The 14,380-nt window shown below is 36.5% G+C and overlaps 1 protein-coding gene across 4 annotated transcripts in view; it reads left to right on the top strand.

Moving 5' to 3' along the window:
- Positions 1 to 14,380, top strand: part of POF1B (POF1B actin binding protein) — a 96,615-nt gene that overhangs the window by 66,216 nt on the left and 16,019 nt on the right. For all 4 annotated transcript variants that reach the window (XM_032331192.1, XM_032331193.1, XM_032331191.1 and 1 more), the window contains 6 exons: positions 8,432 to 8,524; positions 9,361 to 9,474; positions 10,280 to 10,432; positions 11,194 to 11,313; positions 12,503 to 12,631; positions 13,652 to 13,734. In XM_032331192.1, coding sequence (XP_032187083.1) covers positions 8,432 to 8,524; positions 9,361 to 9,474; positions 10,280 to 10,432; positions 11,194 to 11,313; positions 12,503 to 12,631; positions 13,652 to 13,734 — 692 coding nt within the window. The remainder of the gene's footprint in view (positions 1 to 8,431; positions 8,525 to 9,360; positions 9,475 to 10,279; positions 10,433 to 11,193; positions 11,314 to 12,502; positions 12,632 to 13,651; positions 13,735 to 14,380) is intronic.

The following is a 14,380-nucleotide window of genomic DNA, read 5'->3' as shown; positions in this document are numbered from 1 at the left end:
CATCTAGGTTGCTAAACTTATTGGCATATAATTGTTGATAATAAATTCTGATGATTGTTTCTACTTCCTTAGTGTTCGTTGTGATCTCTCCCTTTTCATTCATAATTTTATATATTTGAACATTCTCTCTTTTCTTTTGGATTAGTGTCACCAATGGCCTATCGATCTTATTGATTCTTTCAAAAAACCAGCTTCTAGTTTCATTGATACATTCTACTGTATCTCTGGTTTCAGCTCTAATCTTGATTATTTCCCTTCTTATGTGTGGAGTTGGTTTGATTTGTTGTTGATTCTCCAGTTCTTTAAGGTGTAGAGAAAGCTGCTGTGTTCTGGATTTTTCAATTTTTTTGAGGGAGGCTTGGATGGCATGTATTTCCCGCTTCGGACCACCTTTGCTGTATCCCATAGGTTTTGGACCAAAGTGTCTTCATTCTCATTGGTTTCCATGAATTGTTTCAGTTCTTCCTTGATCTCCTGGTTGATCCAAGCATTCTTAAGCAAGGTGGTCTTTAGCTTCCACGTGTTTGAGTTCCTTCTGAACTTTTCCTTGTGATTGAGCTCCAGTTTCAAAACACTGTGATCTGAGAATGTGCAGGGAATAATCTCAGTCTTTTGGTATCGGTTGAGTCCTGATTTGTGACCCAGTATGTGGTCTATTCTGGAGAAAGTTCCATGTGCACTTGAGATGAATGAGTATTCTGTTGTTTTAGGATGGAATGTTGTGTATATATCTATGAGGTCCATCTGGTCCAATGTGTCATTCAATGCTCTTGTTTCTTTATTGATTTTCTGCTTCAATAATCTGTCTATTTCTGAGAGAGGCGTGTTAAGATCTCCAATGATTAGTGTATTCATATCAATATGACTCTTTATCTTGATTAACAGTTTTCTTATGTAGTTGGCTGCTCCCATATTGGGGGCATAGATATTTACAATTGTTAGATCATCTTGGTGGATAGTCCCTTTAAGAATGATGTAATGTCCTTCTGGATCTCTGACTACAGTCTTTAGTTTAAAATCTAATTTGTCTGATATGAGAATCACTACCCCAGCCTTCATTTGAGGCCCATTGGCATGAAAGATGCTTCTCCATCCCTTCATTTTCAGTCTGGGTGTATCTTTAGGTTCAAAATGGGTCTCTTGTAGACAACATATGGATGGTTCCTGTTGTTTTATCCAGTCTGCAACACTATGCTCTTTTATGGGCACATTTGGGCTATTCACATTGAGGATGATTATTAATAGATATGTTTTTATTGACATCGTGTTACCTTTGAAGTCTTTCTTTCTGTAGATTGTCTCTATATTTCTGTTCCATGCTATTCTTGGGCTTTTTCCTCCTTTAAAGGAGCCCCCTTAGTATTTCCTGCAGTATCGGCTTGGTGGTTGCATAGTCTTTTAAGCCTTGCCGGTCTTGGAAACTCTTTATCTCTCCCTCCATTTTGAATGTCAGTCTTGCTTGATAAAGTATTCTTGGCTTCATGTTCTTCTCATTCAGTGCCCCGAATATATCTTGCCAGCCCTTTCTGGCTTGCCAGGTCTCTGTGGACAGGTCTGACGTTATTCTGATGGGCTTTCCTCTGTACATAAGGATCTTCTCTGTCCTAGCTGCTTTCAAGAGGTTCTGCCTACAATTATAATTCTTCATTCTTACTATTAGGTGTCTTGAGGACTTTCAAGAATCTACAGGTAATCTTGGGGGGAAACCTTTCAGCCTCTAGTACAAGAATGCTGGTTACATTCACGAGATTCAGAAAAATTTCCTGAAGAACTTGTTCCACTATATCTTCTAGACTTCTTTCTTTCTCCTCCCCTTTAGGGATTCCAATAATTCTGACATTGGAACGTTTCATGGCATCATTTATTTCTTTGATTCTGTTTTTGTGGCTTCTAAGCTGTTTGTTCTAAGCTTTCTCCTGATCCTTTCTCTCTATTTGTTTTTCCTCCAGATCACTAATTCTTTCTTCTGTCTCAGTTACTCTAGAGTTGAGAGAATTTAGATTAGATTGGAACTCATTGAGAGCATTGTTGAAGCTCATCCCTGGTAGCTTTCAGCTCTTCCCTAATATTGAAAACATGATCTCTGGTTGTTTTCAGTTTGGCCCTAATCAATTCTGTTTGGTCACCCATGGCTTTCTCTAACCTAGCTATTGCTTGGATAATTGTTAGCCTGAATTCTCTTTCCGACATATTGTCTGTGTTGATAGTTGTTAGCTCTGTTGCAGAAGGTCCATCCTCTGTATATTTCTTCTGTTATGCATTCCTCCTCCTAGTCATTTTCGTGAGAGATGGCTGAACGGGTGTAGCTGGTTGTATCAACTGTGGTGCAGTCAAGATGCACCCTGGAATGCTTCTGAGCAATCAGGGTTCCCCACCCAAATGAGAGGAAAAAGAATAGGAAAAGAAAAAAAGAGAGAGGGAGAGAGACAGGAAAGAAAGGTGAGATAAAAGAGAAGGTTCAGCCCAAATGGTCCCCAAGGTAAGATTTATGAAGTATACAAACAAACACAGACAAACAAAAAGACTGATAAAAGTATATGACAAGAGAAAAACTCTCTCTCTCTCTCTCTCTCTCTCTCTATATATATATATATATATATATATATATATATATATATATTTGCGTATAGTTATATGCAAATAAATGAAGAACCTCGTCAAAAAGAACCGCAAGTGTAAAATTTATATACTATCAGGACAAACACAAAAACACAGAAATAATGGTGGAAGGAAAAGATGGGAGAGTGGTTGTAAATTCTCAATGTGGGTGAGGAAGTTTGTTTTGATTCTTCCTGGATGTATCTTGATATCTTTGTTAAAGGACTCAACTTTTTTAAGATACAGGGGAATTAAGAATTGGTTTACCTATAGGGGTGGCATTGACTAGGGAAAGGGGATTACCTTGAAGTTTAACTCTATTTGAATATTAGAAAAAAAATTTTAAAAAAAGAATAAACTAGACTAAACTAAACTAAAATTTTTAAAAAAAGAAATTTAAAAAATAGAAATGCAAAAGGAAAACACAGGTGTATGTATCAAAAAGTTCAGGTTAGAAGGTTATTATGGAATTTGATGTACTGGACATCTCACTGTGATGGTAAATAGGTTAAAAAATTATCTATATAATAATAAAAAATTATCTATATAAAAAAATGAGCCAGAATAGTGGGATCAAATTAATAATAAAAATTGTCCTATGAAGTAGTGGTGGTGGTTCTCTTGTCTTTTTCTTTTTTCCCCTTTCCTGGTTGGTTTTCTGGGGGAGAATCCTGCCATGTGGGTTTTCAGTCAATGATGTTCTCTGAGTTAATTCCTCCTGCCCCCCTCAAGGAGGTGGGCTCTGAGTAAACCGGTTTTTTCAGGCTTTTGTTCTCTGGAGGTTTTTATATTTGTTCACTTTTGTTTTTCTCTCTCCCTTGATGGCTTTTGATGGTTTTTGTAGGTTTAGAGGAGAGCAAACTGCACCCTGACCTCCCTCTCAGAGAGAAGCCTCAGTCTGGCTGCAACGACCAAGTAAATCCCCCCTTGGCCTCTGGCAGAGCAGGCTCCCAGTCACGGTCTCTGCGGACTCAGGATTTTTTGCTTGTACCCCAAACCACAGCAGTGGTGGCTGTCTGGGCAGCTCCAAACTGCCAGAGAAGTTCCAAGCAGCAATCACACACTGAGATTTTCCCACTGGCCCAGGCTGGGAGTGCCTGGTCTTTCCAGTCCGAGAGCACCGGCTGGCACCTGTGTACACCTCTCTCAGGGGAGGGCGTGGGGCACGACTCGGACTCTAATGGCACGGCAGGGCACTTGCGTGGGGACTGCAAAAGGGCTGTGCTTCTGTTGGCTGGCGAGGCTCCCAGGCCCTCACGGGAGTCGGGAGTCGGGCGCCACACACTCTCAAGTGCACTGGTGGTTCAGGGACCGAGACCTGGTTTGTCTGCCGCACTCTCTCTGGCTCTGTGCCAGGGGTGGCTGTCCTGGATCTGGGGACTTCAGCCCCTGTCCCTAACACTCCGATTCCCGCAATTTCCCCCTGGTGATCCTTTGCTATTTTGAGTGCTTTCTACCAGACTCCAGAGTTAATGCTGGTCCCCAGGTGCAGGGCACTCTCGTATTGGGATATTGCTTTCCAATAGGTCGCCTCTGGTGGCTCCCTCCCCCTTTTGTTTATCTTCCGATATCAGTACGACTTTCCCACTCCACTTTACCTGCCCACTGGTGTCTTCTGCTCCGGTAGAGATCCAGATGTGTATAATTCTGATCTCAGGCTGATTTCGTGGGTGATCGGAGTTCTTTGGAAGGTAATCAGCTCACTTTAGGGTACAGGTTGAAAGGGCGCTTCCTCCTACTTCCCCGCCATCTTGTCTCCTCAGCACACTGCACTTTTTAGTACCTATCTTCAAGTTGGTGACAAGTTGGTGAAGTCTTCAGTCAAAATGAAGGCTGTCAGCGGGGCTCCGATGCCATCCCTCACACCCTCTGCTGGCAGTCCAGCTCTCTCTGGTACTTTTCAGTGTATCTCTTAGTATAGCCTTTTTAGTGGTTGCTCTAAGAATTACATTATATACCCATAATCTATCCAGTGTATTGGTGTTCAACATTTTGTAAGTTTCAGTGAACTGTAGAAAATGTTGCTTCTTTTATCACTCTTTACTCTCCACATCTATAACATAATTTTCTTAAATATTTCCTTTTTGTGCATTAAGATCCACTGTTAGTTTTTTGCTTCAAACAATCAAATATAATTTAGAAAATGAGAGAGAAGGAAAACCTACTCTGTTTTCTCATATTATTATGATTCTATTTCTTCTTGATGCTCAAATTCCTTCCTTTGTCATCTCTTTCTCTTCAGAGAACTTCCTTCACCCATTTTTTTAGGGTAAGTCTGTTAGTGACTTTTTTTTTTTCAGTTGTCTTCATCTGGTAATGTGATTTCCACATCACTTCTAAAGGGTATTTTCATTAGACAAAGAATTTGTAGTTGACAATTCTTTTTTTTTTTTTTTCAACACCTAAAAATGGTGTCCTGTGTTCCTCTGGCCATTAAGATTTCTGATGAAACGTTTATTGTCATTTGAATTGTTATTACCAATAGTTAAGATTTATCTTGCTGCTTTTGGAATTTAAAAATTATCTTTAGTTTTAAGAAGTTTGATTGATTTTTCGGGGCATGGATTTCTTTGGGTTTATCCTGTTCGGGCTTTCATCAACTTCTTGAATCTGTACTTGTGCTTTTTGCTAATTTGGAGAAGTTTACACCCATTATTTCTTCAAATACTTTTTCAGTTCCAGACTCTCTCTTCTTTCCTTCTAGGAATTTTATGAAATGTGTGTTAGATATGTCTTCTATTCTTACAGGTCTCGGAGGATCGTTCAATTATTCTGCAATCTATTTTCTAACTGATGTCCTGATAAAGTACTTTCTTATTGTTCTGACCTCAAGTTTACTGATTCTTCATTCTCTTCTTTCCATTTTGCTTTTTAGTCCATCCATTGAGGTTTTTGTTTTTTTCTTTTTTTTTTTTTAGTTATTAAGCTTTACAATTCTAGAATTTCTATTTAGTTATTCTTTATATCTATTTCTTTTCTGAGAGTTTCTGTTTTGCTGCTGAGACTTTCTATTGTTAGGTCTGTTTTTAAATTTTTATTGAAGGATGTTTATGAAGGCTGCTTTAAAATCCTTGTCAGACTATCCTAACAGCTCTGTTATCTTGATGTTGTCATCTATTAATTGTTTTTCTTATCAAGGTAAGATAGATATTCCTGCTTCTTAGAATGACTAGTGATTTTTTTAATTGAAACCTGGACATTTTGAGTATTATGTTATGACTCTGAATCTTATTCAAATCTTCTGTTTTAGTAGATCTGATTTGATACCAAAAAAAAAAAAAAAAGAGCACATGGGGGCACTGCCTGTTACTGCCAGCTGGGGTGGAAGTCTAGGATCTCCTCTCAGCCTCTGTTGACACCAGTCAGGGAAGGAGCTCCTTGTTTTTTCTGGGTAAGGGTAGAAAATGTGGTTCTCTTTTGGGACTTCATCAAGATCAAAAGCTTCTACACAGCAAAGGAAACAGTCAAGAAAGCAAAGAGGCAACCCACAGAATGGGAGAAGATATTTGCAAATGACAGTGCAGACAAAAGGTTGATATCTAGGATCTATAATGAACTCCTCAAACTCAACACACACAAAACAGGCAATCATATAAAAAAATGGGCAGAAGATATGAACAGACACTTCTCCAATGAAGACATACAAACGGCTATCAGACACATGAAAAAATGTTCATCATCACTAGCCATCAGGGAGATTCAAATTAAAACCACATTGAGATATCACCTAACACCAGTTAGAATGGCCAAAATTAGCAAGACAGGAAACAACATATGTTGGAGAGGATGTGGAGAAAGGGGAACCCTCTTCCACTGTTGGTGGGAATGCAAGTTGGTTCAGCCTCTTTGGTGAACAGTGAGGAGATTCCTTAAGAAATTAAAAATAGAAAAAAAAATAGAAAAAAAAAAGAAATTAAAAATAGAGCTTCCCTATGACCCTGCAATTCCACTACTGGGTATTTACCCCAAAGATACAGATGTAGTGAAAAGAAGGTCCATCTGTACCCCAATGTTTATAGCAGCAATGGCCACAGTCACCAGACTGTGGAAAGAACCAAGATGCCCTTCAACGGACGAATGGATAAGGAAGATGTGGTCCATATACACTATGGAGTATTATATCTCCATCAGAAAGGATGAATACCCAACTTTTGTAGCAACAAAGATGGGACTGGAAGAGATTATGCTGAGTGAAATAAGTCAAGCAGAGAGAGTCAATTATCATATGGTTTCACTTATTTGTGGAGCATAACAAATACCATGGAGGACAAGGGGAGATGGAGAGGTGAAGGGAGTTGAGGGAAATTGGAAAGGGAGGTGAACCATGAGAGACTATGGACTCTGAAAAATAATCTGAGGGGTTTGAATGGGTGGGGGGTTGGGAGGTTGGGGGAACCAGGTGGTGGGTATTAGAGAGGGCATGGATTGCATGGAGCACTGGGTGTGGTGGAAAAGCAATGAATACTGTTACGCTGAAAAGAAATTAAAGAAAAAAATTGTGGTTCTCTCTGAGGACCCCACTGATTTCACCTTGGTTTGGATGTAGAGGGGTGTCTTTTTATTGTTCCTGAGTTGGCCTTCACTAACACTGCAAGGTGAGTGGCCTCATTTCTATTGCACAGTGTTGAAAGTTTTGACTCCTCATTGAGAAAACTCAGATATCACCCCAGCAGGGAGACAGAGCAGTGTATAATTACTACTAGATAACTTGGAAGCCTGGGTTCCTTTCATACTCTCAACTGAGCCACAGTGCTTGGGGTCTCATTTTTTCTTCCTGGTGGGGATGAAAGTCCTATCTCTCCACTCTGCCTTCTCTAACATCAACCTGAACAACAACCTGGTAAGTGATGTTGGTGAACCTTTTCAGAGCCTGTTGAGGGAGAAAGTCCAGGTTCCCTTCTTGGCCTTTGATGGTTTGGGTGGCAGTATAAATTTGAAGGTTATTTTCTGTGGTGTTTGGTTGGAATAGAGTGATTATTATCTAAAAGTCTTCTGCCTTGCTATTTTCATGGTCCTTTGGCTAGAGAGAGCAGGCTTTCCTAAAGAATTTTGTTGTCTGCATCCAGTGGTGTTTCTGGGTTACTGACTTCTCCAACACTAGTCTGTGATACATGAAGCAAAAAGAAAACCCAGGAACTCACTTCTGTGTCATTTTGGGGGTCACAATGTTCCTAACCAGACTTCCCTCTTCTTTCCACCTTTCTGAGTCTTTTCACGTTTGTTTTATACATAGTAATGTCTAGGGCTTTCAGTTATACTTATAAGGAATAGGGGAAAGTATTTCTACTCCATCTTTCCAGAAATGAAGTTGACTGTTTTTTAAACCATTTTTTAAATAAGCGAGTTTAATCTAGTAAAAACACTTTTCTCACTCTTCTTTAAAATTTGGGGTGTTTCTATACTTCAAGGTTAAACTTAGTATTATATTCCTCTCATCTCAGGAAAAATCCATACATTTGGCAGTACACTTAAAGATATGCATTTTATTATTTGAAGTTTGACTGCCTCATATTTTCTAACTTTTAAATAAAGAATAAAAGCAAATTTAAGAATTTGCTGACAGAATTCTGTCTTATGAGAAAGATGATACTTCATCATGGAAAAAATAATAGACTTTTCTATTACATAGTTATGATGTCTTCAGAAATACTGATTAGATTACTTATGCATGTTATCAACAAAATGCCTTGTATCAGTATTCTAATATTGCTATACAAAAAATAAAACTGTTAATAAGTTTGCTTATGGTAATGGAAAAATAAGACTACTATCCCTTATATCTACTGTTTATAAATGCTGTAAATACAAACCATCAATCGTTTTCTTATTCCAGATGAGGGGTATGTCTGATAAATCACTCCGGCTAGTGCTGTCCACATTCAGCAACTTACGAGAGGAGCTTGGACATCTTCAAAATGACTTGACAGTAACATTTATTTTGATTTTTCTTTCCAAAGCCTTCCTAGTTCCTAACTTCCTAACATAAAAATGAAGTCATTTAGTCTACATTTCAAAATTTAATACAATGCAATAATATGCTCACCCAGATATACTTATTTTCTTGAAACAATTAATTGAGGTTGAAAGAGGAGATGAGAGCTCTCCAATGTCAAAATAAAATAAAGTTCAGTATATACTTATTTAGTTTACCACTAAGGTAATTTAATACTTATAGCCAGGAAGTAGCCTGAAAAATTAGAATAATCTAACTCACTGAATGGGAATTTCCCTTTTTTCTGTAATAATAAAGCACACTCTGAATTTCTGTGAATACATGACAACATCTTCCTCCAAGAAGTTAACCTTTTCAATTTTTCATTTTGTTGGTGTTCTTGATGCCATCAGCTAAATACATTTGGAATGCCTTCCATATAATAAATAACTCCCTGAAAACTGGAGTGGGTTATTTCATTTCTGGGGCCGGATAAAAACATTTAGATTCTAATTTCAAAATTCACCACCTGTTGGTGTTAACAAGGAGTCTCTGTAGGTTCAGGCAAAACATTAAAATATTTGAAGGTTTTGTTTCATTGAACTTAGAATGAAATCAATTCATCGAAACTTTTCTAAGAATGCAGGTTTTTAAAGTTTCATCAATTTGGATCCTATATTTTGCTTGATTTTTTAGAATTCTGTTTCATCAAGCAACTGCAAGTGAAAGAAGTGCTTATTTAAGCCTTCCAAAGTAAATTAGTCTTTGTATTATATAACTGTTGACAAGTTTCTGTAATTCTGAATCTTAACAACTAATTTTGCTTCTAGTCACTGGAAAATGACAAGGTTAGACTTGAGAAAGATGTGGCATTCAAAGAAACTCAAATAAAAGAGTATGAAGAACTTTTAGCATCAGTGAGAGCAAATAACCACCAGCAACAGGTAAGTTGATCTCTTCATCGATGATAAGCTAGATTAATAGTTTTTCAAATGCAGAATTACTGACACACTGAAGTATGATACACAATCCAGACATAATTAAAATGCAATAGCTGGAACAATGTATTCATATAAGAATTGAGTGGCTTGGATTATTTCCATTGACTTAAAACTCTCTCACAAAAACAGATAACCTCATATACCTTAGATATAAAGCATATACTAATCCACAATTATCTGTGCTGTTGGGTGACAAGAACTGTATAAATAATGAAAAGTTAAGTTCATTCATTCCTTTAATCTACTAATGTGTTGATAAAAAAAGGTTTTGTTGGTCTTAAGACATGTTTGTGCAGTGAATAAGCAAATTAACCCTAGAAATACTCTCCAGATGTCTGAGCAGAGATGACTTCTAAGAAATTGAAATGAGTCTCTAAGGCTGATCCGTTCCTAATCTTCATTCCCATGACAGTCTCAGTTTTTTCTGTTTCCACATAAATAATCAGGTATATACTCATATCAGTGACTACTAGAAGGAAAAATATTGTTGAAGAGCACCAAGGGTCAGATTGAAAAATTGAAACATTGAAAATTCACCCAGTCTTGATGACTTCTCACTCAAGCATATCAGACTAGGGGCAAGAATCACTTTCATGGTTGATCGAACTTATCATTTAAGGGTAAATATATAAGAAAACTGAGCATGGAAAAATATTTGCTTTATTTCATTGAATTAATCAACTAAGAGAGCACTCTCCTCCAAAAAAGCAGAATCCTATTGTCTTACTTATTTGTGTCTTCTTTATAGCAAGGACTTCAAGATTCAACCTCAAAATGCCAAGCATTGGAAGAAAACAATCTCTCTCTTCGACATACACTATCAGACATGGAATATAGACTAAAAGAACTGGAATACTGTAAGCGTAATTTAGAACAAGAGAATAAAAATCTTAGAATACAGGTATTAATATTTTGTTTTAAATATATGTTATTACCCTAGTTATACCATTGTATTTTATATATATATATATATATATATATATATATATATATATATATATATATATATATAAATTCCTTTTAAGAAAACACATGGTGGGACACCTGGATGGCTCAGTGGGTTAAAGCCTCTGCCTTCGGCTCAGATCATGATCCCAGAGTCCTGGGATCGAGGCCCGCATGGGACTCTCTGCTCAGTGGGGAGCCTGCTTCTCTTCCCCTCTCTCTGCCTGCCTCTTTGCCTACTGGTGATCTTTATCTGTCAAATAAATAAATAAAATCTTAAAAAAAAGAAAAGAAAAGAAAAGGAAACACCTGTTGGGGCACCTGAGTGGCTCAGTTGCTTAAGCGACTGCCTTTGGCTCAGGTCATGTTTCTAGGGTCCTGGGATCAAGTCCCACATCAGGCTCCCTGCTCAGCAAAAAGCCTGCTTCTCTCTCTCCCTCTGCCTGCCGCTCTGCTTACTTGTGCTTTCTATCTCTCTTTCAAATAAATAAATAAAATCTTAAAAAAAAAAGACATGGACTGCTTTCTGATATCTTAGATGTAGTTATGTCTCATCTCACTGCCATTTGAGATGTACAGTGCAATTCCTAAAAATCACTCATATTATTTCAATGTCTCATTTAATCATGTAGTTTTAATCTAATAATAAGTATTATAATATAATATGTATGTCTTTCATAACAATCTAGTTACAGAAAGTTATTTTGCCTTACGTAGGTTTCTGAGACTTGCACAGGCCCAATGCTGCAGACAAAAATGGATGAGATTGGGAACCATTACATGGAGATGGTAAAAAACTTAAGAATGGAGAAAGATAGAGAGATCTGCAAGCTAAGGGTATGTTGATCCTACAGTGCATAAATACACAGGTCAGCACAAATTTTCTAATAAGATAATGATGGTTTTAAATTTAAAGTTACAAGGAAAAATCAACTGAAGGTAGAGTCAGGAATATGACATAGAAACATGTGTTTAAATATATATTACTGTGTGTAGAATATTGCTAAATTGTTTTTTAATTTAGGTTAATCAAAATTAGGGTGATATTTGTGAGATTAAGTGTACATTGCCTTATTTTATAATTCTAGATTAAATTGACTAACTTTTTTTTTTTTTTTTTTTTACAGATCCTATAGCATGGTTTATTTTTATTTTTTTTTCCATTTTTTTTTAAATTTCCAGCATAACAGTATTCATTATTTTTGCACCAGCATAATAAATTGACTAACTCTTAATTACTGATCTCTAAATATAGTTAAATATACTAAAATATTTAATGGAAAAACCAACAGTAGAATTTTCTCTCCAAATACCACTGTAGAATTTTTTCCAAAAACCAAAATGATACAAAATACAATCTGCTCAAAAGCCCACTATGTTTTCTAGCAGTTTTCCTTCACTTGTTTCTTTTTTATCCCAACATTACTTATAACACTTTAACTTAACAGCCATCTATGCACACATGATGTAGTAAAAAGGAAAATGGGCAGGATTTGGAATCAGAATACCTGTGTTGGAGTTGCAGCTATGTTGCTGACTAGTTGTAGGGCTGTATGTAATGTAATCTCTCTCTGGTAATCTCATTTACCTGTTTTGTAAATAAAGATTTTCATAATATTTCACAGGGCTGTTGTAAGAATTGAGATAAATCATGCAGGAGGAATATTTTGTGAAATGCAAATCACAATATAATATTAGTTACTAGTGAGTTTTCTTTAATTAGTATTTGAAGGAATCTAAAGTACCTATTTTCTTAGCTTTATTTTAATTATTGTGGCTTAGGACTGTTACTTAAGTAATGCCTAGCCCAACAGTAAAAGGTATCTTTAAAAAATGAGAAATGCCTAATTGGCATTTTTATTTGTATTTTATATTCATCAAACTCTACAAAAGTTTACAACAATTGGGATTTTGTTCTTCATTTCTTAACTTGGTGTCTGACTTTATGTCACCGAACCTCTTGAAACTCAATTACCTATCTCATAAATCAGATTTATAATAGTTCTCCTTTCTTTTAAATCACTAGACTCAATTAAATCAGTACCAAAAAGATGTTTCAAGAAGAGAAGGAAGTTGCAGTGACTTCCAATTCAAGCTTCATGAACTGACAAGCTTGCTGGAAGAGAAGGATTCCCTTATAAAGCGTCAGTCAGAGGTAAGAAAGGAAGTGGTAGAGATGGAACTCAGCTAAGTATGATAAATACTTCCCACAGACTAGAGAAGGACACATTCCCAAAACTCATTTTATTCATGAAATAGAATATAACTGACTGTGAAGAAGTGGAAGGTTCATATTTTAGGATATATAATTTAAGTGAAACCAAGAATTGAAACAAAAAAAATAATGTTATTGGGCATTTATTATTTTTTAAAGATTTTTTTGAGAGAGAGAGAGAGGAGAGAGAATGAGGAGGAAGAGCTGCAGAGGGAGTGGGAGAAGCAGACTCCCTGCTGAGCAGGGGGCCCAATGCAGGACTTGATCCCCAGACCCTGGGATCATGACCTGAGCCCAAGGCAGATCCTTAACCAACTGAGCCACTCAGGCATCCCATGCATTTAATATTTTTAATGTTATATCTCATTAGCAATGAAACTTCCAGAAAGACTGTGAGGTCTTTGCTCTTTATTATTAGTTGCTTCAGTGAAGGAATGTGTTATATTCCTCTCTGTATCTGTAGCATATGGCCCAGGATCTGTTATAAAATAGGTACTGAAGGAAGGAACTACCAAAACATTGTGGCTGATGTTATACCCCTGTTATTGAACTAATGGTGCTTATAGTAATGATCTGTGGTAACCTTCTGCTAGGAAACAATACCTTCTTCCATACTGAAGTTTCAGTACTTTTCTGCTATGACTATACTTTTCAAGCTTCCTAGGAAAAGAACTTTCTCATCTTTATCTTGAGAATCAGGCCAGTTCAATATCATGATATCCCTTAAGTATAGGAATCCTATACCAGTTAGTGAATTCTTGACCAGGCATATTATGTAACTTATTAGGTACCATGAAGCAATAGTATATAGTTTTCAACAGGTAGGACTAGAACATTGTCATGTCCAAGCTAAAAAGGAAGGGAAAAAGTATTCTTAGTAACCTTGTTAAATGATCGAACATACTTCTTACCCCATATTTCTACTGTTTTCAAATAATTGTATTGTCTTTTATTTGTAAGGAACTCTCAAAGTTGAGACAAGAAATATTTTCATCTCATAACCAACCCTCCAGTGGTGGAAGGACTACTATTACCACTAAAAAGTAATGTATTTTAAAATGAATTTTGAATATGGCTTTAGCTATTACTTAATCCAAGTTATAGCATGTTTAATTGATATATATACCCTAAGACAGAGTTTGTTCTGCGGTACAGTAAATCTACTGAAGGATGAATATTTACAAAAAGACATAGCTATTAATGGTAAACAAAATTCTGTAGCACAGTTTTCCCATATTTACAATATATCAAATACAATGTATGTGAAAAACAAATAATTTGTTGTTTACCCAACCATTTGAGTTAAGATTCTTTCAGTTGCACACGACAAACCCAGCTTCAACTGGGAATTATTTAATTCACTTAATTCTTGTTGTTTGATGTCCAGATGGATTTGTGTGCTCGAAATACATGTTCAGAAATATGTCCTCCTTTATCTTTGGCTCTGCTCTTTCCTATGTAGACATCATTCTTAGGCATCTCCCTTCACAGTGACAATCTGACCACAGCTTTACATCCCAGCTATTTAGCAAAATGAAATAGAAAGTGGCCCTTTAGGAATAGGTTGAGCAAAAGTCTACTGTGGATATTTCATATAAATGATATGTATAAATATATATATATTTCATATAAATGGAATACAAAATATGGTCTTTAGTGACTGGATTCTTTCACTTTGCATAAGGTTTT

Source organism: Mustela erminea, chromosome X (genome assembly GCF_009829155.1).
Source record: "Mustela erminea isolate mMusErm1 chromosome X, mMusErm1.Pri, whole genome shotgun sequence".
Classification (NCBI taxonomy): domain Eukaryota; kingdom Metazoa; phylum Chordata; class Mammalia; order Carnivora; family Mustelidae; genus Mustela; species Mustela erminea.
This window is presented reverse-complemented; position numbering and strand designations above follow the sequence as displayed.